At 47.2% G+C, this 25,470-nt stretch overlaps 2 protein-coding genes across 5 annotated transcripts in view; one reads left to right on the top strand and one right to left on the bottom strand.

The window, feature by feature from the left end:
- Nucleotides 1–15,868, top strand: part of LOC144143171 (protein ROP-like) — a 30,980-nt gene extending 15,112 nt beyond the window's left edge. The window contains exons 12-16 of one of the 3 annotated variants that reach the window (XM_077674979.1): nt 3,665–3,748; nt 6,215–6,316; nt 7,576–7,670; nt 8,083–8,237; nt 14,872–15,868. In XM_077674979.1, the coding sequence (XP_077531105.1) occupies nt 3,665–3,748; nt 6,215–6,316; nt 7,576–7,670; nt 8,083–8,237; nt 14,872–14,933 (498 nt within the window). In that variant the 3' untranslated portion in view covers nt 14,934–15,868. Of the gene's footprint in view, nt 1–3,661; nt 3,749–6,214; nt 6,317–7,575; nt 7,671–8,082; nt 8,238–14,871 lie in introns of all 3 variants that reach the window. The other 2 variants (XM_077674974.1, XM_077674983.1) reach the window with 2 other exon arrangements.
- On the bottom strand, nt 15,850–25,146 carry LOC144143190 (large ribosomal subunit protein eL28-like). 2 transcript variants are annotated; one of them, XM_077674987.1, is made up of 6 exons: nt 24,980–25,146; nt 22,212–22,292; nt 21,915–22,006; nt 21,698–21,821; nt 21,478–21,599; nt 15,850–15,981 (listed from the first exon to the last, which is right to left on the bottom strand). In XM_077674987.1, exons 3-6 carry the CDS (start codon nt 21,999–22,001, stop codon nt 15,889–15,891), a joined length of 426 nt encoding a protein of 141 aa, XP_077531113.1. In that variant the 5' UTR covers nt 22,002–22,006; nt 22,212–22,292; nt 24,980–25,146; the 3' UTR covers nt 15,850–15,888. The 2 variants fall into 2 exon arrangements, with proteins under 2 accessions (XP_077531113.1, XP_077531117.1); XM_077674991.1 differs by lacking the exons at nt 22,212–22,292; nt 24,980–25,146 and adding an exon at nt 22,138–22,202.
- Nucleotides 25,147–25,470: the final 324 nt, after the last annotated feature.

Here is a 25,470-nt window from a genome sequence, read left to right as displayed (position 1 = left end):
TTGCGTGAACTTACTAAAGTCTGCTAAGCACAATGTTAATGTTTTTCAATGTTTGTTTTCCATATTCACTGATGTTTTGATATTTTTCAACGTTGGCGTTGTTGAGTTCAGTTTCAGAGTCCCTCTGGATGTTCGATTATGTAGCAGCACAGTTTCATTTGTTCCTTCTGCAGTTTTGTCAAGTACAAGGCAGTGTCTATAGTGTTCTTGCTGTCTGTCTTGTGTGTGTGTTTTTATTTGTTGGTGGCGGTTGCACTGTTTCACGGAACGGCACTATAGGTCATTTTCTGTTCAAAGTGAGTGTCTTTTGTTATGCAGGGAATACTGCATTAACTAGTGACAACAGCCTGCTATTATTTACAGTCAAAGCTGTGTGAGAACTGCAAGTTAGTTTGGTGTGTAGAATCACGTCAGAAATGCGCTGAAGAGTAGTGCGTTCCAATTGGCAGCCAGCAAGAAATTTTGATGAATACGTGTCGAGAAAAATGTGTTTCTCCAACCAGCTTATCTGAGTTGAAAAAAAAAAAAAAACACTGCAGTGGCATGGTCTCCTTCTTTGCATTTTGTACGAAATGATTTTTTTTATTCCAGTGCAGTTAAGAGTGTCAGTGGTTGTGTGTTGTGTGAAATCTCTCTTCTTTTTTAACTAGACTAGCAAGCGTATTTATCTTGCTTGCATTGTGTCCACCAGCTTGCACTGCCTGCTTTTTTTTCCTCTGCACAACTGCCTCCGAGTTTTGTTTTGAAGGCGCCATAAAGACTGAAACAAATAAGTTTCTATGTCAAGAGATTTCCCTATCTTGTTGAAAAATAGACAGCACTAGATGGGAACAGCGCAGTGAACTTAAATGGCGATAACGTAAAGATGGGTGCTGCTCGCCCAGGCCATTGACTACCTGCCCTGTGATCTGTGAGGTCACAGCTTGAGTACAGGTTGGCGAGGCTTATTTTAACAGGGTGCAGTATAAAAATGTGTTTTGGAATGTGTGAACAATTCTTCAAGAACCCTTTGCTTGGCAGCGTTTACAATCTTTGCTAGAATGGCTTCAGCCAACTTGCTCACATTATTGTGTGACATTTTACTGTGTTGGGGGGAAAAAAATGTAGGACTGAAGTGAGGTGCAGATTTCATCTCATTTCCTCAATTTTTAAATAAGAGAATACATTTTTTTTGTTGATGAATAAACACTGAAAAAGCGGCGAGTTCTTGTAGTAAAAATTGAATAACCTTTGCCTTTGCTTGAAGGGGCCATGAAGACAAATACGAAATACAAGTTCGGTTTATTCGTAATACTGGGTTGACCCAGTAACAGTGGTGCCAATTGAAACGCAAACTTCCATCATCTAACCTAGATATTGAGGGAGACGAAACGAGCAGTGGTGAATCACTAGCCACTTTCCTGGGGGGGGGGCTATGACGTAACAATGACTTGTTGGCCAACTTGTTCATGCGATTGGCAGCCGCCAGACAACGGCACTGCCAAGAAACATGACTGCGTGTAGGTGCCTCTAGTTCCACTTAATCGTGTGTTAGTTGAAAGCTAGCATGCAGTTAATGCACATATTTTTTATTGTTCCCCTTATTATGTCACTGCTGATGTTGTGTAGTGCGAAATTTATATTCTGGTTAAAAAAAACATCCTTCATGGCTGTAATTGAGTTGAGTGAGTTGCCAAGGCCATTTCTTTCAAATTTAACAAGGTTGTGTATGCGTATTTTGTCTTTGTGACCCCGTTAAAATATTTGACGCATGCTGATTTGCACCAACCAGAAAAAAATTAATGCAAGGTTTCTCTTTACAAATTACGTGAAGCAGAGCATCAATCAGCCTTGTACATACTACAAGATTTGTGTTATTGTGACATAAAATTGAAATGCTGAGTAAAAACTTTTTCTTTCTTAGACAAGGATAAGGTTGGTGCTTCAGAAATCCAGGCAACACGGGGTCTAAGTTGTCTTGTGTGGGCCATAGAGTTTCATACTAATATATACAGCAATCCCTCGTTTACTCAAACTTGGTTATCTCAAAATATCGGTTAAGTTGAAACTTTCCCTCGCCATGCATTTACCTCCCATAGGCGCCATGTGTTTGCTCCCCTTTATCCCGAAACGTTTTTTGGGGGGGACCACAGATGTCTCGAAAAGTCAACAGAGAGGACACAAGGCTAAGTCTGCTACAGGCAGCTGATAAGGTCTCCGTTCGAATGCCTAGCTCTCACTACTCACCGAACGTGTGAATGGCAAATTTGGGCGGAGTACACGGTGTACAAGGCTGATGTCCCTGTTACCAGAATGATGTTCAATGCCTACATCATTGAGATAGCGGTTGACGACGCAGATAGTCATGCGGACGACGAGGAGCCTCGAGAAATGCCTACAATCCCAGAAACACACATGCTGCACCTGCTTTGAATAAAGGTAGGATGTAGCGACGGCAATGAAGAATCAATGCGATGCATTGAGCAGCCCGAGAAAACTTTCTGGCACCAGATGCGAATGCGAAACAGGCGAGCATCATGCAGCTCTTTCATCGCAATAACAAACATTCGTTTTTCCTGCCAATTATCTTGCCTTTATCATGAAAGCTCCCCTACTGTGCAGTGGAGCTTTTGTTCCCAGCACTACGTCTTATTTCAGGGATGTGGCCACAAATTTTCGGCATTTCGCTTAAAACTCGAAACCCTGCTTATCTCGAAAGTTTCAGCGGATTTTACGACTTCGAGTTAACGAGGGATTACTGTACTAGAGGGAAATCAGGCGCTGGTGTCTATGCAAGCTGCACTTCAAGGATTTTTGAAAGCTTCATGCAAGATGAACTAGAAGAAATGTTATTCTTCTTGTTGCTTTTGACATCAGGAGCGAAAGGAAGCCATGTTGCAAACGAGGCCAAGTATGATGGCCCCCTAGGGGGGGCAGGGCACTTAAGCAGCAGTTTTCCCCCTAGTATACATTAGCATGAAACTCAGTGGGTGTGGGCATGTTGGCGGCATCTGCTGTTCTTACTGAGTATAACAGAGGAACTCATCTGAGTGAGCTGCAGCTTTCATGCAATTGAAGAAGTGTATAAAGGGAGGGTAGACATTTGCGTACAGTCTGTTTGCATCAGTCCTGCAACAATGTTACAAAATTTTTCAATGGAAAGTTGCACTCTAGCTTTGCACATAAATATCCTTTCGTGGTTAGTGTTTTTTTTTTTTTTTTTTTGCAGAAAATTTGGCAGTAGTTCGATTAGTTTTGTTGGTGTGCATACCTTCTTTTGAAAATGCACAACGCATTGTGATGAGCAAAGAACTATAATTTATTGAGAACAAATCTAGCTAGCGCTCTAGTCCAGCTCTCCATTAAAAGTTAAAAAGACATTGACCATATTCAGATTGTTAAGTACTTGCGAAATGTGAGTGCAGATGAATTCGTGTGGAGAAATTGATTGTCAAGTTTTTCGTGTGAGTGCTGAAAGGGGCTGCAATGGGCATGCCCCCACCTGCAACAACAGGTCAGCAATCTCGCCAGGCTTTGCACGTAGTCCTGGGAGTGAGAGTGTTGGCTGTTTTGCTACGAGGAGTGTGTGTCGGTTGTTTGAGTGAAGCGTGCACAGTGATGTGATGACCGTCGATGGCCCCCCCGGAGCGCCTGACTACATGTGTGCAAGTTTTGTTTCCAGCAGCGAGAGGTTGAGAAACTGCCACCGTTCAACTCGCACACCCCACTACTGTTATCTCAGCAGTTTACCAATGAAGTTCTGGGACTTGTACGTCACCACTTTTTTGTTCCTCTCTCTCTCTCTCTCTCTCTCGTTGCGCGGCGGTACCAACTGGGGGCCACATGCCTGCTCTGTCTCTTCTTCTCTGCGCGCTGCCTGCGGCACTGGGGTGCCCTGTGTGTGTCTGTGATGACGTCTGCCGGCACACATCCACGAGGCACAAAAGCGTCCCCCTCCCCCTCTGCTGCTGCTGCTGCCACTGCCATTCAGCTTCACCTCTTCTCGTGTCTTGTTTTCTTTTTGCGCGTGCGCCAGTGCGCTGTGGGAAGCCTCCCGGTGTGTGTCTCCCAGTGTATAGAGAGCCTCCCCTCCCCCTGTCCCAGTAGTCAGTCGGTGGTTTGGTCTTCTCTCAGCCCATCGTGTTCTGCGTAGACATCTCTCCGGTGCTGCTTTGTGTGTGGATGTAGGCGGCAGCCGTAGTTTTGCCTCCCCTGGCCAGGGGTCTCAAATGTCTGGCCTGCTGAGCCCCTCTTCTCCACAGTCCACCAGCCAGAGCGCTGCAAAAAGACTTCCAGTCTAGCCTCTCTCTTTTTTTTTTTTTTTTTTTTTTTTTTGCATTCAACGAGTGTCGATGCATTGAAAGGAGGAGGAATCAATGAAGGTGTGCAGGGGAAAAAAACATTTTAGAAAGCACGTTGATTTGCGGGTTTGTAGTGCGTTGTAGCGAGTTGACTGCTTAGGGCGTAGACGCAAGCATTGTGTACTAGTCTTAGCACGTAGTGGTAAAGTTGCATAAGTGACACAGGTCAGTCGTGTAGTTTAGTTGTGGTATATCGCTGAAGCGTTAAGCGTTTGTGCTCTGTCTAGATGACACAGTTGCTCAGGAACGGTATTTCAGTGTGGTACCATTGTTTTACACATTTGCATTTTTGTAGCTCACTTTATATACCTTGGGAAAACTAGAGCCACAGTAATCTTCCTTGAAAAAGGAAGAAGACAAAAGCTAGGTTTGCACGCAATAATGCCAGGTCAAGCTGCATATTAAAAGAGTGCAAGGGCCTAGCCTGTTGAGGGCTATGGAGGCAATGTCACGCTACACATTTTATGCCTCCCTAGGTTGGCACCTAGTGAAATCTTGTTTTTCTAGTGTTTGTTTCAGCAGCTGTTGTCTAACGTGCCTCGAAGGAGTAATAAATTTTTTGTTTTTTCCTTTCCTCAAATGGTACCTAGCTGTGCCCACCGCGATAGCTTGCATGCTAGCACAAGTTGAGACCTTTGGCCAGCGTAGTGTTGTCACTTGTGGAGCCCCTTTGCCCTGGTGGTGTTCTGGTGCGCACATTGTTACATTACGAGCACAGGTTGTTTGCTGGTCTCTTTTTGCGTGTTTCCAGTGGTGACTTCTGGTGATGTGGTGGTGCACTTTGGTGGGTGGGTGCAATGTAGTTTGTAGGGTGGTCGTAGTTGGCACTGGATTTGGCACACTGCACCACACTGGCTTGCCTCTGGGATGGGCCAGTTTGAGGGGCAAGACGAGGCCGTCGAAAAGAGAGAACGCGTCTTCCTGTCGGCTCTTTTTTGGCATCCTTGCCTAGCTGCTCCAGCTGGCCCGTTGAAAGTGACAGTACTAACTAGCCTAGATGCTAGCTTGATTGATTGGCTTGCTCTCGGAAGTTAAGAACTTAATTGCCTTGTGTTGATGAATGGAATGTCATACAACCATGGTTTTTGCCTTACTGCACCTCACGGGGGGGTTGCAAAACTGGTTGATTTTAGCCCAGCGCAGTGGCAGCACTAGCAGTTCACGTTCTCAATACCAGGCCTTCGCACACGCTAGTTCCTTATGCCGCTGGAGGTATTTTCGTTTTATATCATGAGATTGCGGCCTGCACGGAGCCTAATTTCCAGCTCTCCTTGTGGTACATGTATGTACAGTTCTGTCTTTATTGGCGTAAAAGTTACTGGTAAAAAGCTTGCTGCAAAATAAGACATATACCTCTTTTTTTCTTACGGTCTCTTTGAACTGAATTTATGAGCATTTTTGTTCCTGGGCATCTTAAGACCTTAGTTGTCGTGGACAAATCTCCCACTTTACTTGCGTACAGCTTCAAGTGGAAGCCCTGGTTGTCTGGCATACTGTTCACCCGGTTTGATTAGATGCTGCCTGCAACAAAAAATAAAAGCACTAAATTCATGCTCAAAGCAAAGAACGAGGAAATGCTGAAAATTTTCTGTAAGGAATTGTTAAAGCAGATTTACAGCTTTCAAAGGTGTTACAATACCAGTTCTGGCAGCATTAACAAGCACAGGCTGCATGCTTTGCAGGGGACTTGAGTATAGCCTAAAGGAGTGGAGAAGTAAGTGCACACTTCTGGGTGGGGGACTGGTGGTCTGGCACGTATTTTTCTCTTCTTCTTCAATTGGGTGCACCACTGCATAGTCGGCAGGAGGAGGAGGAATGCGTGCGCCTGTGGTGGGGCCGGGCGGTGGCGTGACGCGTGCTGCGTGGCCTTGCAGGGCAGCCGCAAGAAGGTGTACCACGTGCCCCGCAAGGAGCGCATAACTGAACAGACGTACCAGATGTCTCGCTGGACTCCGGTGCTGAAGGACATCATGGAGGTGAGAGGCGCTGCTTATGCCTGCACCCGTTGGGTGGGTGGTCGTCACGTGCACCCTCCTTCCTTGGGAGCTGGAAACTGGTAGTGCGGCCTTGCGACACAGCTGGGCACGCTTACGGTGGCTGCACATCGTATGAACTAAGAAGGGTGTAGTAGCAGTACTTACGCAATAGCCGCCAGGCCAAGTATGGGCGTACTCAACAACAAATCGTTTCCCTATGGTTCTCGGTGGCTAGTTTATCTCCAAGCTGTACAGTAGTGTATCTCCGAGGCAGTGTGCAGCAGCCTTTAAAGAAATACTATCGAGCAATCGACTTCTTGTTTGTGTGGCCTCAATTTATTTAGCGGCATCTGTAAGAGCTTTGCTTGCTTCTAACTCTGGTGGTTTTGGGAATGCAAGTGCCGCCCAACTTCTACATTGTGCACTCTTGCCTCTGTTTTCATTTAATTCTGCTTTTGTGCCATAGGTCTCCTCCAGATTATTTTATACTTAGGTAGTTTCTTCAGAATGCACGCGATTAGAGTAAGCAAGCACACCAGCACTTGAATAGCGTAGCTACCTGAATGAACGAGGCGTTTAAAGACATTGTCTGCCTGGGCCTTTATGCAACAACAACAGGTGACACAATAGAACTGTGTATGTTGGGCCCAGCTATTTCAAATTATGTCACTTATATTAAGCAGAAATAAAAATCCCTTTCAAAATTTAATGTAAAAGCACGTAGGGTATAGGAGCACTGTGCAAATCTGCATGAAACTCTAGTCATTGCCGTCATTTGACATATCGATCGGAAAGCCGCATCCTCTGAAGGCTGGTCTACCCAAACATAAGCCTTTATTGGATTCCTTTATTCTAGCTGACCAGGCTGACTGCATTGCATGATTTTGGCCGCGTAGCTTTCAGAAATCGTGGCAACTGGGGACGCCTGACAGCGGGGTACTTTGTGAAACTGAGCCTTTGTGGAAACGGGACAGCGAGGAAGAACAAAACAACCTGCTGGAGTGGAACTAACTGTAGATGCATTTGAGAGCTGGGCAAGTGCAATAGCTTTTTGTGCTTGGTTTCAATGGCACATTTTATGAGAGACGTAAAGTGGAATGTTTGAGGATATAAAAAATGGGTTGCGCGAAGTGGAGCCAGGGTACAAAGGGATGAATTTGGCTGAGTGGTGCTGTTTATGACATGCTTGGAAGAAAAGATGAAAACATTTGTGCCATTCTTTTCTGTAACTTGGGGCCGTGTTCGGTGCCTTGTTGCAGGATGCCATTGAGGACAAGCTTGACGTGAAGCACTTCCCCTACTTGAGTGGAGGACGCGTGCCCCCCACGGGGTATGGGAGGTCTGCACCAACAAGGTAATCATTGCCCCGTATTTCTCACCTGCCGAGATTTGGGGAAGCTGAAGGGGCTGTAGGGCCTGTTTTGTTGGCATCCATTCTGTTGCACAGTAGCCAGCCTGTTGGCCTCAGGTGTGTGTGATAAGCCGTTGCTGAAATCAAGTTGAACAGTGAGGGCTCTTAAAGGGACCGACAACCGAGGGCTGTTGGATGTGTGCTCCGTAGCCCACCTCAAAGCACCACCAGATTTTGCGAAATGCCTTGCATAGGTTTCATTACGAAATGCATTGTATAAAACCTGTTGTAAACTAGCCAGGTGACCCGTAAAAATCCAGGTTTTGCGAAATGCCTTGCAGAGTTTCGACTGTAAGTGTTTGACTGCCAGCTGTGTTGTCGTGCCCCGGCACTGACGATGTGTACGCACTTGCAGCCAACGCTATGGCCACTGGCACAAGGACAAGAACACTCCGAATGTGAAGAATGTGCCCCGCCTGATTGTCTTCGTCATTGGCGGCATGACGTACTCGGAGATGCGCTGTGCATACGAAGTCACCAAAGAAGTCAAGAACTGGGAGGTTGTCATTGGTAAGTCTCGCAGCCTGCACACGCTGCAACAGTGGAGGTGGCCGCAGACTGTCTGGTGTTTTGCAGAACCGCGTGGCAAATAACGGCTTTGCTGCGTAGTCTGTTTTTATCGGCATTTCTTCAAGCGTTCAAACTGAATGTGTGTGTGTTTTGGGGCCCGGTTCTGTTGCAGAGGCTGAATGTTCCAACCATTCTAACCATGTCAGTAACCATTTGTACAGTCTAAACATGATGGTAAACAAAAGAAATCACGAACCAAGGTGCTCGAGGTGCATCATTTATTAGGCACAGTATTGGAATATCCACCGTGGTGGCCCAGTGGCTAAGGCGTTATGCTGCTGAGCCCAAGGACATGGGCTTGATCCCTGCCGCGGAAGCAGTTTTTCTGGTGGAGCCGAAATATGCCCACGTGTTGATATTTCAGCACATGTTAAAAGATCCCCAAGTGGTCTAGAGTAGTCCATAGCCCTTCACTACAACACACCTCATAGCCCAGTTTCTGCTCTGGCGCCTAAAACCCCCCGAAATTGAATTTAGAATATTGGCATGGCTTGGTGGCAAAAGCAGGCACGGTACAGTGGCAGTAGGACATCTTGATTTTACTTTCATAAAGCAGTTTTTTTTTTAGTTTTTCTTTCAGGTTCAAATTTTTGTTCTCGCTTATTATTTTGGCCTGCCTGTACATTCTGTGTTGCTATAAGGTTGCTGGTGTGCTCTTGGTACCCTAAGTATTAAAAAAAGAACAACCTGAGAAGCAAAATTTGCAGCTTTAGTGAACATGTGATCAGGACAATGAATTTGACATATACCGCCGCCCAAGGCCACACATGTGCGAAGTGTTATGTGACACTGCACGCCAAGCGTGCTGTCGCCACACCACTCTGGCAAATTCCCGGTGTCGCCTTTCTGGTGCAATAAGCAAGCAGTGTGTCAGTGAACACAATATGTCGGCCGCACTCTCCACTGCGCAGTCCGAACTCGGAAAGCCTGAAGTGTAGATGTATTCTTTTGTACGCCGCTTCAATAAACCATTGGCCACTATTATGGCTATGTGAACATTACAATTAGCAACGTGGATGGGATAAGGTGCCGCCAAGCACTACTCCCACCTGGAAGAAGTGCTGCATCAGTTGGGCAAACACAACCTTCGTCTTCGAAAGGACAAGTGCTGTTGTGGAGTCAACGAAGTGTTCTTTCTAGGTCACCGAATCAATGGATTAGGAGTTCACACAACCCAGGAGAAGGTAAAGGCTATCGTCAATGCTCAAGCATCAACTTGTAGGCAAGCTCTACAGTCATTTCTCGGAATATTTGCATTCTACAACCGATTCCTGAAGGACCGGGTGAGCATCTCCTGTTGCCTATACAAGCTGCCTCAGAAGAACACTATGTACCAGGAAGCATTTGAGCAATTGAAAAACGGACGAGAGAAAAGAGCTTCTAACCTCCTGCGACGTTTCACCTTATGGTGCGGGAGCCGGTCTTATTTCTCAACGTGATGACGATGGCAAAGAGGCCCCCATCGCATTTGCTGCATGAATGCTAGGACCAGCAGAGCGGAATTACACCCAGCTTGACCGAAAGGGACTTGCAATAGCTTTTGCTGCTCAAAAATTGCACAAGTACATTGCTGGAAGAAAGGTCACATTCATCACCAATCACCAACCTCTGCTTGGCATATTGGGCCCTAAGCTCATAGCTCAACAGCTGTCCCCACGAATGGCCAGATGGTCATCAAGCTCAGTGCTTACGATTACGACCTGATCTACTCGCACGGAAAGAGCCACCGAAATGCCGATGCGTTAAGTAGTCTGCCCTACCTGACAGCGAATACGAACCAAGGCCATAAGGCCACCTGGTGACATCTTGATGTTTGAAGCTCTTTCAAGACTACCATTTGCAGCTACAGAGATTGCTGGTCTCACGCAGCAAGACAACATTCTAAGTCGTGTGTACAATGCTGTTCAAGACTGCACAGTGGACAAGCTAGCAGGAGACGAGTTCACGCCGTACTACAGAGGTCAATGGAACTTGCAACCCACATGGAGTGCCTCAGTTGGGGAATCACATGTCATTGTACCAAGTGCTGCACGGCCCCATATTTTGGAGCTACTTCACGCAGGGCACAAGGGCATTGTCACGATGAAGAAAAGCGCACGGAGGAAACGTATGGTGGCCAGGTATTGACAAAGAGATAGAGAAGACAGTACAACTCTGCCCCGAATGCCAAGCAACTCAGCGAAATCCGCCAAAGGCTCCAATTCTGATTTGGGAAGTCCCACAGACGCCATGGCACATGCTACATGTTTTTACGGGTCCTATTGACGGACATACCTACCTTGTTGTAGTGGACGCCTATACCAAATGGGTTGAAGTTCATCACATGACACAAGCAACATCGGAAGCCGTTATTAACGTGCTACGAAGCTTGTTTGCCACATATGACTTACCGAAAGAAGTTTTGTCCGACAGTGGAACTGCTTTCGTCTCAAGTGAAATCAAGGAATTCTACACTGCAAATGGAGTACAAGCCATAACATCTGCAGCGTACCATCCTGCTACGAGCGTAAAAGTGGAGTGTTATGTTGCTGAGTTTAAGAGGGCACTGCTTCAAGACAACACAAACTACAATGCCGGATTTCCCGCTTTTTGTTTCGGCAGCATACGGCAATCCATAGTGGAATGGAAACAACACCCGCAAAAGCTACGTTCAGCCGATAACTTTTCCACCAGCTCGACCTACTGAAACCCTCGATGGGAAATGAAATAAAGGAAACAGACAGTGGACTGGGCAAAGCACGACTCTTCTCCAAGGGAGACAGTGTGCTGACCCGCCAATTCCGAAAGAAACCAGACTGGATTCCAGGCGAGCTTCTACATCTCGTCAGTCCCCATTCATGGCTTATCAAACGGTACACTGGAGAAGTAGTATGGTGCCATATGGATCGCATACGCAGAACAGCAAGCCAGGCAGAACACTCCTCGCAACAACCAACAAAGCGGGGATTTGCGAATGGTCCTTTTGTGTCAAGGAAGTACCGGAATCATCCGAAGATGCACCCTCGTCCATCCCTCATACAGCTCAATGGCTGCGACCTCCAGAGGGCAGACGCCCGTCTGGTCTAGGGAGGGAGGAATGACATAACGCCGCCCAAGGCCACACAAGTGCAAGGTGTTATGTGAAACTGCACGCTGTGCACGCTTTTGCAACACCGGTTCAATAAACCGCCAGTCACTATTACGGCTGTGTGAACATACAGAATTCCATAGTTGAAGCTATAGGTGGTGTTCGTTGAAAAGTTTAGCTGTCAATTTCTTCGCTTGGCAACACTGGAAACGGCCACAGACATGGCTGATGCACCACGGACATGGCGCGGCTTGGGTCACTGCGCCCGCACGCAGAAGAAAAAAAAATGGCGTGCGTCGTCTGCTCCGTTTCAACCCGATTCTCAACGGTGGTGTCAACATGGACGTTATTTAATCACACTGACATTGGATTCGAGGCAATACTTTGCGTTCATTGAGGTAGAGTTAGTTAACGTGCAACACAGTCATGTGCTTAGCACATACAAGTACCGCCATCCCGCGAAGTCCGACGTAATGAGTGACGGCGCACTCACACGGTTGCCTGCATGCACGCCTCTACAGTGAATACAAGCAATAAGCATCAATACAGTACTAGTACTGTAACAAAACAATGTTAGATTAAGATGAAGAAAATGCAGCTGCAACAACTCGCTGCAAGCAGCAATGCTCTTGTTCTAGATGGAAATAGCATAAAAGTTGGGCCTTCCCAGTGTGAACTGAACTGACATGGTCTGCAAGTCAATAAAACCACAGTGATATACGATAAGTAATTAAGGAATGAATATTGTGTGGTTTAATGCGCCGAAGCAACACTTGGGCTATGAGGTGCGCCACAGTGGGGGGGCTCCAGAATAATTTTGACCATCTTGGGGATCCTTCACATGCTCCGAAATCTCGACACGCAGGTGTTTTCGCTTTTTGCCTCCATCAGAAAAGCAAAAGTAGTCACTGCGGCCGGTATTGAACCTGTGTCCTTAGGCTCAGCAGCACGACGCCGCAGTCACTGAGCCACCGGAGTGGGTAGTAATTAAAGAAATAACTTTGATAGTTGTATCTTTTATACAAAGCAGTTTTTTGTGGAGCAAGGTGGTCATGATAAATGCTGAAAAGCACTGCAATTTTTCCTTCAGCTAAAAAGTTCAGCGTCTTCTAGCTGTTCAAGTAGTTGAGCTCCAACTGCCAAAATCTGCAATAGAACGTTTGACTTGTGTGGGTTTCTAACCCCTCACACGTTGTGCTGCTGAGCACGAGGACCCAGGTTTGATCCCCGGCCGCTTTTCTGATGGAGCCGAAAAGCAACAACGCCCGTGTGTACGAGATTTCAGTCCACGTTGAAGATCCCCAGGTGGTCAAAATTAATCTGGAGCCCTCCACTACGGCGCGCCTCATTGCCTGCACTGCGAAAGCGCGTTAAACCTTACAATCAATCAATTTTTAGATCTTGAGGATTGTGGTGCATTATGTCGACAAACGTGATGCAGCACAAGTAACTGAAAGAAAGGCTGCAGTCGGCCATACTTTGATGTTGGCTGCATCAGTTATGCTTCTTCCCTAGAGAGGTGTTTGTTGTGCGGGCTGAGGCCAAGCTCTAGTGGAGCCTGTTTTTCCTGGTTCAAAAAATTTTGAAGAGTGCAAAATTTTCATGGTGAGCGTTGGAGTGGCAGGACAACTTTTTTTTACTGGAGTCATCCGTATTGAAAGTTGTGGATTTATGCGGTCAGCAAACCCATGCAGTGTGCACACTGTTTTGAAAAGCCATATGCAAATGCAGGGGTGAGACAGCTGCGCATATTGCGCACTTTTGATACAAATCTGCTTTCCTGCGCCAGGCTGCTCCAAAAGCTTGAAAATTGCAAAAATTGCGCCAAACTGCTCCAAAACAGTCTGAGAGCCAAGGATTTTAACGCTCCCGCCAGTTTCAGTGGGGGAAAACGCTTACTGACGGCATAATTTTCCAGCACCCCCACGATGATCCTGTTTGTAAAGGTTTAATTGATTGGTCATTCAATAAAAAACCCGCATAAAATTGTCCCCAAGATAGTTTTTTCGAAGGTCACCATCTCGGGTTTTTTTAAGCTTTCCCATGAAAAACAACTGCAAGGTCCTGTAGAAAAAAATACGTATGTGTACTCAGGCGACAAACTACTGGTGAAAATTTATGAAAAGACGGCAATTTTCGGAGCGCCGTATCTCCGGAGCATTACTGGGCGCCGCCATCTTGGTGTGATGAATATTGGAAAACATGGCCGTCGTGCGAAGCCGTTGCTCGTGGTTCAGGCAGAGTGCTCTTCGCCGATTTCTACTGTGGTTTTGGTTATGTGGGTGGCTGGGTTTTCATTTAGTCGTTTGATCTGTTGAGGGAAGTTGCGTCACTCGAAGAACGGGGTTGCGTTCATCAAAAGCAACATGGGGCTCTCGAATTCGCCGTGTTTCGGCCTCGAGTGAGAGGCGCGGTGCGTGCTTGAAGTGAAATTTCGGACTCATTACGGTGTTATAATAAAACGCTGAGTTATTGCTGCCTTTGACAGCGAGCTTGCGAGTGGCGGAAATGGGGCGATCGACACTGCAGAAGTGGCGGCGCAGGCTACATCGCCGCAAAATGTTCTAGCAGTGGCCGATAATGGCCACTGCCGATAGTGGCTGATAATAATGGTTTATCTATCTGAAGTGAAATTTAATGCCAAGAGGGAGGTGGCTAAACTATACCAGCGTTATTCAAATTGCGACCGAAGTGAATACGCACCTTGGGGATTGAAATGGGCTGGTGGGGTGCGAAGATTGTCATCTCGCTTTGCGCAACTTTTGCCATGCCTCTACAATTGTGTGTAAAGCAGTCTGGGATTACAAATATAATAATTTCAGGATTCACATGACAATGAAAATGCCTTACGATTGCTTAGTTTTTCGATTCGATGTTTTCAACTGCACTCCATGCTATCTATGCATAGAGCCTAAGAATTTATAAATGGCTTAGTGCAGTTCGCTCCTTAGTAGAAAAAACTTTATTGAAAGGCTGTTTCAGTGTTATGTACGTTCAAAACCCATTAAAAAGTGCACTCCTCTCCCCCCCCTTCGCCCGAGTTGCCAAAAATTTGATTTTTAGGCGGCTCCTAAGGTGACATAATAAATGTCATCATTCTGCTCCAAATCAAGGTTCTTCTGCTCCAAAATCGAGATTTCGCTGCTCCAAAAACTGCTCCCAAATCTGATTCAGCTGTCTCACCCCTGCAAATGGCTAACGGCAGTCTTCACCATGCCTGTGCCGTACCTCACTTGTCCAAGATTTTGTGCTTTTCGTATTGCAGTTTTTCACGAAAGGCATGAGTTAACTGCTTAGCCCTATGTATGTAGTGTTGCTGTTCCATTCGCAGCAACTCTGAAAAGTGCAGTTTTGGGGGACACTGATGATCACAGTTCCATATTTTTGGCGTTACTGGTCAGAACGCTGAGAGAGAGAGAGAAACAACGTCTTTATTTGGCCTGCGGAAACCTCGCTGAGTGCTGGCCCTCAACGTGCCACTGCCGTGTGCTTTCTTCGTCCCAACAGGCTCGGACCACATTCTTACGCCCGAGGGCTTTCTCAGCGACCTGCGAGATCTGAGCAATTGAGCCAGCCGCTTTGCACCAAGCGAGACATTCCTCTTGAGCGGGCCCAGGGAGTTTCTTCCCTACTACCACCCCCGTGGCTGCCAACACTACCTGGGAGCCGCATTCTTTAGCACAAGTTGGTCTGTGTGTGTGCGTGTGTGTGTAAAAGAGAGCAACGTTGTGCGTGTGGCAGTGGGGGTCATGCCACCACCCACCTCCACACCTTGTTGTTGCATAAAAAGGAAAAAAAAAAAAAAAGCTACTATACCTGCAGTCTTTCCCACCCCCTCCACTTTTATGCACATGGGGTTGTGGCAGCATTGTTCAGGCAATCCTAGACCTAGGCGTTACGTGCGTACGAGTGGACAGCATCTAATTCCCTAGCAGCAGGCTGTGTAGGTCTTTTGGCACTTTGCAGGTGCACCAGCAAAGACAGTTACTACTACTACCACCACCAGACTTCCGTGCGTGGCGTGTGCAACCCTTCCGCTCGGACACGCGTGCCGTCAACGGCTAGGCGCATGCAATAGTGCACATCTATGTACAGGCTCTTCTTGCAACTCGTGCAGTGGTCGACGGCAGTCTGCAATACCCCGTGCACGGCGCTGCACCACAATCAGAGCAGTAGTTGTGCTGCAGCAGGAGCATTGCACTGTATACTTACGCTATTTATTATACAACGATGCTGCAGTCACTGTCTTGTTGCCAGACAGTATTGCGGGCGACGTGAGCATTGCCATGCAAATACAGGTGCACACGCCACGCCCTGTTCTCCAACACTACACTACCGGAAGTATTTTTTTTTTTTTTCCTTTTGCATCTCTTCTAATGTTGTTGGCAGTATGCATGTCCTCGTGTATCTTCTCTTCTTCGGGACCTGTGTTCTCATGGTGGCCCACTACGGAACAAGCAAGAAAACCACTTTCGATGCAATAAATCTGCTTCAAAGCATCTTTTATTGGTCTCGTGCGTTCACTCAGTCGGCCTTCTTTGCGGGACGGGCACTCTTCTTCTTCGGCACTACGGCCTTCTGGCTCCGCAGGATGGCGCTGGCACGACGCATGCACAGCTGCACAGAAACAGAAGAACGCTGTCAGGTAAGGCCAACATTCACCAGCAGCTGCGACACATTGTAAACGCGTATTCTGTTCTGCAGTGTATCAAGGAGGTTTTACACTTGCAGCTAGCCCCGACGGACAAGCTTCTGAACTTCACGAGAGTCCAGACACCATGCATGCGAAAGACCACGTTTTGGTAAACTTGCCGCACACCTCCGTTCAATATCCCACCAACCGCCGCACGCAAAAAATTACAGGCTGTGATGCCAAAGCTAGACCTTGGCTGCAACATTCCATTTCCCAGGTCAGTGCAGGCCGAGCACTTCCTGTTACACCCGCCGCCGTCTAGTGGTACTACTGCCTGCTAGGCCACAGATGCCAAACAGCTCACAATTTTCTTATCCAACTGCTAAGATGAGCTGACTGTTTGGCATCTGTGGCCTAGCAGGCAGCGCCACTGCTTATAACGCTGACATCCTGGGTAAAGGCCCGTTCACACTTGCGACAGGAGCGACAAAAGCGACAAGAGCGACGTGATTTCTGTCGCTCCAGTCGCTCGGCATCGCGCTTGTCGCGGCGACGAGAGCGATCGGTCTCGACCAAATTTTGTCGCCGCCGTCGCTGCTGCGACGGAAGAAGAAGGCTACATTTCCTGACGTCATATCCTGCCAAAGCACCCTTCTCCCTCCTCCGCGAACGGCGTGAGGAGGACGAAAAAAAAAAAAAAACGGCGGGCAAATCGACATCGCATACATCGGAACATCCTCCCTGTTCTGTGGGAACATCGCGCTATGCCACCGCGCGTTGCAGTTCTGCCCGAAGGCGAGATGTCGTTCTCGACTGAAATGATGATTGATATGATCAAAGAGCACCCAATTCTGTTCGATAAAGGGCACCTACAATATAAAAATACAATAACAAGAAAAGCAAAAATACGGTCGTCGTCGTCGCCCGTGTCGCTGGCAAGTGTGAACACCGAGAGTGGCGGTCGCTCCAGTCGCGTCGCTGCGCGACGTTGCTCTTGTCGCAAGTGTGAACGGGCCTTAAGTAAGCTCATCAATTCTACTTTTTCCAAGCCAAGCTTTACTAAATCTCGAGTGGTTTGATGTCGCAGTAAATTCGACCTTGATTTTGAGTTTCGGCAGCTGCGCCGTATCCTTGGCAACGCATCGCGACTCTGCGGGCCACATTCGCTCCTGCCTGCTTAGCACTCTTCACAGCTGGCTCGCGCCTGACCATGTGACTCGCCGCGTGAATGAAAGAAATGCCAGGACCGTCATCTCTTCTCTGAGCATTGCACAGGAGCAAGAGGCTTTGAGCCGCCGTCGGCAAGCTGCATCTGACCACCCCACATATATCGCTGGTGAGCCGTTCGGCTCGGGAAAATGCCAGAAGCGGGACCATAACCGTAGACAACGGCAGGCTTTGGACAAAGCAGAATAATTACAGCTAAACCAAGACTCGACCAAGATAAGCCAAGCTTTAACATTGCATCCATGGTTAGCTGAGCTCAGTCGCAACCATTTTTTTTATTTCTGGAATTTCTTTGTAGAAAAATGCTCCCTTACAAATCAGTTCTATGCATTAATTTTTGTAAGCAAGGGTGTTTTTTATCATCTCTTGTTGGTTAAAGCAGCCATGAAGACAAAATACAAGTTTGGTTCATTCGAAAGATCGCCTCGTTAGAATCATACTGATACCACTTTTAACACTCTTTGCTCAAATAAGCTGTACAATTATGAAAAAAAAAAAAAAAAAAAAGGAACAGCCATGCGACCCACTAGCTCATTTCCTGCACCCGAACCTGTGATGTCATACCAGCCAGCTCTGCGATTGGCGGAGGCCGGCGAAAGCAGCCGCAAATTTGGCAGAGCTGATAAGCTTCTAGAACGAGCTATTTGCACTTAAATTTAGGGCACATTCTTTTTGTAGCAGTAAGAATGGTGGGCTGAACAGTGGAAGTTACGGAAGCACACGTAAACATAGAAGTACTGATGTGTACTGTTGTTGGTACTGCGCGCACTATGCTTGTTTTAGCTGCACAGCAGTCCACCGCTTTTGATTTGTCTTGCACGCACTGGCCGATTGGCGTAAGCGACAGTACGTACAGGTCACACTGCAGTAAATTGACTTGCCCTTCCCCCTGATTGCCAGTGTTTGCACTTTGGGCAGCTAGTATTTCAAGCTGTCCGTTCACACAACATGGAGACTAATGATGCCGTCACAGGACCAAAGCATTGTTAATTCAAAGCCCAAATCAAACCATATTCTTCAGCACATCAGTGCAGCTAAGCCATACATATCGAAGGCAGCATCTAGGACAGCCTCATTAGTACCACTTAGCAGCTACTAGAAGTGTCCACGTACAAGTGGGCATGTTGAAATTGGGAGGCACAGGGATGAGGAAAGGATGCCGCTTCTTGAGTGTCCCCACACCAGCACAAGTACGCTTAAACCTTGCAGGCATCGATTAATTAGTCTCACGGTTGAAAATACATCATGGTGGGGCTGGCAATGTTTCGTTTCACAGCACACCAAACTTGCTCGCATAACCACCAGAAACACCACCCTCATGGCTGGCATTCTTGGGTCTCTTGCAGAAATTTTCAGCTAAGGTTAGACAAGGTTGGGTGAACTACTCGGACAACAACAGACAGGGACGAATTTGACAGATCACCGACACTTCTGTAGATACCCAGTGAGTATGGGCGCTGCATCACAAGAAAAGCATTGGCACTTTGACGGGGGCACACGTTTCCCCTTGCAAACACTTCTCTGGTAGAGCATCCCTTTTCACCCACTCAAGACCGGCAAAGCAAAATATGCCACCACACAATACCACCAAAGTGCAAATCGGGCATACCATCAGTGCAACTGTGTATATGCAGTGCACACAAGAAAATTGCCTGCAGCCAAACTTGTATTAACCATAACTAGTTGCACAAGTTTTGTAAAAAAAAAAAAAAGGATGAGTACAGTATGAACCTTGTTAGCACATAAGACATTGTGCAACTTTTAGCATTTCTATTGCAAAATGGCTCAATATCGCACCGCCAAGTCATCCCTCTTAAATGGTCTCAATGAAACGGCATCTGGCTTGGAAAAATGACTACGCATGGCAAGATTACTTCAATGAACTACCAGAAACACAAATAGCTCTCAAACACGCAGCACCGCTCTTCTATGGGCTGGCTATCACCGTGCGAGTATTGGGACTTACAAAACAAATTGTAAAGGTACCCGTCGCAAACATTGGGGCCAATTGGGCAGTCTGCTGAAGAAAGCAACTGCCAATTGGAGCCCTCCGTGCTGAATGGTATAGCAGTAATGGTATATCACTGTGGTAGTCGCCAAACAGGAGCAAAAGAAAACGGAAGTGTGTTCTTTTGCTCCTGTTGTACTGCCTGCAGCAGTTAAGGAAGATGTCAGACTCCACAAGATGGACTACCCAAACTGTCACAGATATTTGGGGAAGCGCATGCTAAATTTAAAGGGGCCATGGAGACAAAATACCACCTCGATGAATATGAAAGGACTAGTCTGCAGGTAACTCAGCTACATTACAGCCTACAAAGATGTTTCTAGAACCAAAGAAACGCAAGAAATATTTAAAAACTTTCAAATCTCATACTAGTGCCATAACGTAGGTCAGCACTGAAAACAGCATGTTAACTGTATGGTGGGATTCAAGTGATACGATCAAATGGAACTAGAGGCCCTACAACCGCCCAGTCACGTTTCTTGGCGATGGCTTAAGGTCGGCGGCCGCTGATCGCACTAACAAGATTCTGTGATGTCATAAAGAAATTGTTGGAAAGTCACCCCTGCTTCACCTCTTTAACAATTATTAGTTTGATGTTTAAAATAAATTGATATCACTCATCAGGGCAAAGCAGTCAAAATGAACCAAACATATTTCGGCTTCATGGCCCCTTTAAAGGAGCCATTAAGACAAAACACAAGTTTGGTTCATTCAAAAGAAGGCCTCGTTAGAATCATACTGACATGAGTTTTAACTATAAACTTCGCTCAAATACGCTATATAATTAGGAAAAAAGGGAATGACCATGAGACCCACTCGCTCATTTCCCGCAGCAGAACCTATGATGCCATACCAGCCTGTTCTGCGATTGGCAGAGGCCGGCGAAAGCAAACGCGAATTAGGCAGAGCTTATAGACTTGCAGAATGAGCTTTTGTGCTTAAATTTAGGGCACATTCGTTTTAAAGCAATAAGAATGGTGGGACAAACAGTGGAAGTTACAAAAGCACATGTAAACATAGAAGTACTGATGCGTGCTGCTGTTGGTACTGCACGCACTATGCTTGGTTTAGCTGCACAGCACTATGGGGCTTTGGGGTTCCCGCAGACGACACTGGACGATTGACGCAAGCAACGGTGTCTTACGTGACTATATTTGTCGAGCGACCACTATGTTTCACAAAAAGATTATTTTCTCCCAGAACAAAAACAAGCCAGGCAGAAACGGCTTGCCACGGTATGGTGGCACCATCTAGGTTCAGTAACGTAAACAAACGCGCGAACGTCGCCGTAGGGTACCTCAAAGCCAGCACCGCCGTACAGGGTGGAGACACCCTGTCCCGTGCGACCGCAATTGGGTCAACGTGCTCAACGCGTTGTTCTTTTCGTTTCCCACGAGACCCAGCAACGCAAAACAGATAAGATGATTCAAACTTCGCCAGAAAACCACTATGCGGTGATAATTTCAGCGCGGTTTTGATACAATGACTGCTTCGGTGGCGAGCGACCTGGGGAACCGGAAGCAGTAAGCCTTCGGTCAACACGCTCTCATCCTCGCGGTATACCACAATGCAACACCTAGCTTCCACGGGCGGCACTGCATGTACCGCAGGCCACGCACTCGCAGTGTCGCGTTTCAATCTGTGAACACCGTACCTCCTCGTGTTTTGATGAACATATACTTGGATATTCCCCCCCCCCTCTCCCATAATAAACCAGCTGGTTACTGCATTTCGGATGTCCTCTTCATTCTGTGTGGCCTCCATAGCTTTGCGTACCCTGCAACTTCAAGCACCATTGAACCAACGCAAAACCAACTGGTCAAATTCCTTGCCTTGAATTACGAAAATTCCGCTTACGGAAATTCCGAATTACGACATACAGAGGAAGAACAAACAATGCGCAACTCACAATGTGCAACCCTTGCCTTGCTGGCGCTATCGCATAACACGTGCACGGCCGTATTGCGACACATACAATATGTGTACAGCAACTTTGTCGTGCTCCGAACGAAGCACATGCTGCGCCCGTACGACGAATGAATGCGAACGGCACAATCCAGACCACTTGTAGAGCAAAAACACCACCCGTAACTTGGCTACAGTTCCCTTGCGAAATGTGGCCAAGTTTCAGTAGCACACGCTGACAGATTTCACGAACAACGCATAACCGCCACTCCTTGCATAACCAAACAAGCCTGGCCCAAGCGTAGCCAACGCCAGGCTCGGAACGCCAAGCGCTACTCACAGTTCGCAGGTCCTTCCTGTAGTACTTGTGCCCCTTCACCCACTTCTTGATCGAGGACATCGTGCGGCGGGCGCCCTTCTTCAGGGGCACACGGTCAAGCAGCTTGGCGGGCTTCTTGCGATCTGAAAGGCGAGACGACGAGACATCACAGGTGACCCATTCGCCCACCACGTGTAACCAACCGGCAATGCCTACGACGCCGACGGCGCACACAACTTACTCGCTTGCTTTTTGTAGACAAGCGTGACGCCCTTGCCGCTGCCGTGAGGCTCAATTGTGAGGGCCTTGTCCCGAACTGTGCCGCTGTAGCGCTTGGCGTGCGTTCCTTTGGGATTCAGGGGGTCCTGCGAAGACAGCGCGTTGGTGACAGCGCCGCGACAGATACGCCGAGTCGGGAGCTGACAATCTCACGTCTCCGCCGCTGGCACGACACTTACAGTGCTAAACCATGTCTTAATCATCCGCTTCTTCACGAGGAAGCAGGATCGGTCTTTCACGATCATCCACTGCAGTTCGGCCGACATGGTTACTGCGAGATACCAAGACGCCGGTTAGGGTTAGTACTTACTATGAACAGCACTTCAAGCAAACGACGCTAGAAAAGTCACACGACGCAACAGTTCTTTCCAATTTACTTCACTGTATCCCAGATCTACGCACACAGTGAATGCGGGATAAATACAGTTGTTTCTCGGCAAAATCGCCGTAAGACGGCAGGGAACACGTGTACTCACCTCACGATCTCGGACAGAAAGGAGAAGTACCGGCTGGTGGCGCCAGGCTAGCAGCACCGGTTGATGGCCGTGCCCGTTTGACTGCCGTGGATTGCAATGATGATGATGATGATGATGATTAAAGGCCTCTCCTTTGAATCGGGGTGATGGCGTGCGCCATCTAGCCTATCTTAGTAGTTTGAATTGAAATTTAGTCCCTCAACTCGGATTTCTTTTTACTTCTGCCCTGCCGCTACCCCTGGCTGCGATGTTATTTTATCGACTTCCCTGCTTTTTTTCCACCAATACTCTAGCCGCTGCTTAGTAATACCCACTGCTGACCAGTTAATGTTTCCATCTATTGCGAAGCCCAGTGGCCCAGTGCCTCAGGAAGTAGGACTTTTCCCCCAATTCTATCCGGCTGAATCTTTTGGCATCCTATTACTATGTGGTCGATTGTTTCTTTATCCCTGCCACATACAACACATGTCTCATCCTGGGACGAATATTTGCTCATGTAAGTTCGAGTTCTCAAGCAGCCAGCCCGCGCCTCAAAGAGCAACGCACTACCTTTATTGTTGTCATAAAAGTTCTCTTTCCGGATCTCTTTTTTGCTTGCTTTGTAGATTCCCAGCGATCCCTTCTTTTCCATCCTCTCTTTCCACATGAGCGTCTCTGTTTCCTTCACTTGCTTTTTAACTGCCCCCCCTTGTTTATTTGCCGCGGTCAAGGTATATTTAGTCGCCAGCTTTCGCGTCCTCTTCCGCCATTGGGTGTCCACACTTTTAAGGTACACGTACCTGTGCACTCTGGCTGCCCAGTTCTTCTCATCTAAATGTCTAAGCCGCTCCTCAAAACGTATCTTACTTTGCGCTTCCCTCGCCTCAAATGAAGCCCAACCCATATCGCCTTGTACCGCCTCATTTGTAGTCTTACTGTGAGCTCCCAGTGCTAATCTGCCGACTGCCTTTTGGTTAACCTCCAGTCCCGACAGGATATCGGACTTTAGGCATAATACGGCATTAGAGAACGTGAGCGCCGGCACCATTACCCCTTTCCAGATGCCTCGCACTACCTCGTACTTATTGTAACCCCAAAGTGCTCTATGTTTCATTACTGCTGCATTTCGTCTCCCTTTCAGTTTGAGGTGTTCTTCATGGGCATTCAGGTAGCTTTTTCCGTCATTAAGCCAGATCCCCAAGTATTTGTACTTATTTACTAATGGTATGGCCTCCTGTTGAATTCTTATTGGTGCTCTATGATCTTCCTCGTTGAACACCATGACTGCAGATTTCTGTGGGCTAAAATGTAGGTCTAGGTACGTTGCCTCATCACCACAAATGTCGGACAGTTTTTGAAGGTCTTCCGCATTATCTGCCAGCAACACTATATCGTCCGCGTACATCAATCCCGGAATCCGTTGCTCCACCAACTCTCCATTGCTTCGGTACGACAAGTCAAAGCCTAATCCACTCTCCTCTAATCGTCTTTCCATTCCTCTAATGTACAGTGTGAACAGCAATGGCGAAAGGGGGCACCCCTGCTTTAAACCTCTTCTAATGTATACGGGCTCTGTGCCTGTACGCCCTTCCCATGTAATATGCGCCTTGTTATCCTCATATATTGCCCTTAGCAGCCCCACAAAATCTGACCCAATCCCCTCTTCTTCCAGTATATGCCACAGCAATCCCCTATCTACGTTGTCATAGGCTCCCTTTATGTCCAGAAACAGTAGCCATGTTGGTCTGCCCTGTGCTGCCGAAATTTCGATGGTCTGGGTTATTATGAAAATATTGTCTTCTAGGCGTCGACCCGGCCTAAATCCATTTTGCAGTTCCCCTAAAATACCGTTACTTTCTACCCACTTCAACAACTCGACTTTGATGGCTTGTATAGCTAATCTATAGAGCACTGACGTGACTGTAATCGGCCTGTAAGAGCTCGCCTTGTCCTTCTCTCCCTTGCCTTTATAAATCAAACTCATTCTGCTTTCGCGCCATTGCGTGGGAATCCTATCGGATTTTATAGCGCGCTCGATGGCTCTATACAAGTGCGTCTTTCCCGCTGGTCCCAAATGGTTGATAATCTCTATTGGGATACCATCCGGTCCTGTTGCCGTACTTTTGGGAACACTGTGTTCTGCCTTTTTCCAGTCCAAAAATTCGATATTAAATTCTTTATCTGTCGCTCTTCTATTGGCCACATGTGTCCGGGTAGCCGATATCTCGCGTGTTTGGCCGAAAGTATTTGCTATGACTCCATGTAGGTATTTTAAAGCGCTGTCCCCCAGAAGAACGTTACCGTCCCCGTCCTGTATCTGAGTCTGCACCTCTTAAGTCTTTGTTCCCAATGCTTTTAAATGATTCCAGAATTTTTGGGGGGCGCTCTTATCCTTCTTACGTATACCTGATACCCATTTCTCACTCGCAGTTTTAATCTTTGCTTGTACTAGTTTTTGCACCTCAAATTTCTTTTCTCGGTACCGGCTCCACCGTAACTGCACCTCTTCATCCTGATATCCCATTTGTTTTGCCTTTCTGTGCAATCTAGAAGCCCGTTGTCGCTCTTCAATAGCCAGTTTAATTTCCTTGTCCCACCAGCTTTGTGGTTTCCTTTTACCCCTCCAGCGGTTTTGTTTCCTTACGTTATATATTTCCTTCTGTATACAACTCACAAATCAAATCACAAATCAAACTCACTCACAAATCACAGAGGTCAAATTCTAGCGCCACCACACGTCTCACCAGCAGATGGGATTTCTTCCATGAGATTTCCTCCATCAGACTCACCGCACTCAATGCAGATAGTTTGGAAGTCCGAGGAAAAAACGAATGCCAGACTGCTCCTTGTAGAGTCCACGGTGAGTATCCGACTGACAACGGAAAAGCTTCAGCGTTTTTAATATATGAAAAGGCGCAACAGCCCGTGCGTTCACCTAACGCCTCTTATATTAAAATGCCTGCTCTATCACGCCAAAAGTGCCAAAAAGGCCGTGTTTACTACAAGAGGGCGCTGAATTCGCATTCTTGCGTTTCGTTTTCCGCTCCGATCGAAACATTAGCAGACGACGCTTTCCTCTGCAGTTCACAAGGGATGTTTTCACCGCTTGTTTTTTGCTTGCCTGCTCGCTTACGAGTGTGAAAATCATCATGTCAACGTGATGTGTATCGTTGCTTAAATAGCATTCAAGGGAAAATGTTCTGGGGCTGACTCACGAAATCTCAGGCGATGCTGAAGTCAGAGGGAAGGGGATCAAGCGGAGTTCAAGAAAAAACTTGGT

This window comes from Haemaphysalis longicornis, unplaced genomic scaffold (assembly GCF_048455015.1).
Source record: "Haemaphysalis longicornis isolate Haplotype H1 unplaced genomic scaffold, Haemaphysalis longicornis Haplotype H1 scaffold_1, whole genome shotgun sequence".
Lineage (NCBI taxonomy): Eukaryota > Metazoa > Arthropoda > Arachnida > Ixodida > Ixodidae > Haemaphysalis > Haemaphysalis longicornis.
Note: the sequence above shows the minus strand (reverse complement) of the source record. Positions and strands in the feature narration are given on the sequence as shown.

Coding starts and splice junctions, on each gene's coding strand:
- LOC144143190 (XM_077674987.1), bottom strand. CDS start 22,001: ATGTCGGCCGAACTGCAGTGGATGATCGTGAAAGACCGATCCTGCTTC. Junction 21,822..21,914: donor TTAAGACATGGTTTAGCACT/GTAAGTGTCGTG, acceptor CTGTCTTCGCAG/GACCCCCTGAATCCCAAAGG. Junction 15,982..21,477: donor ACAGGAAGGACCTGCGAACT/GTGAGTAGCGCT, acceptor GTTTCTGTGCAG/CTGTGCATGCGTCGTGCCAG.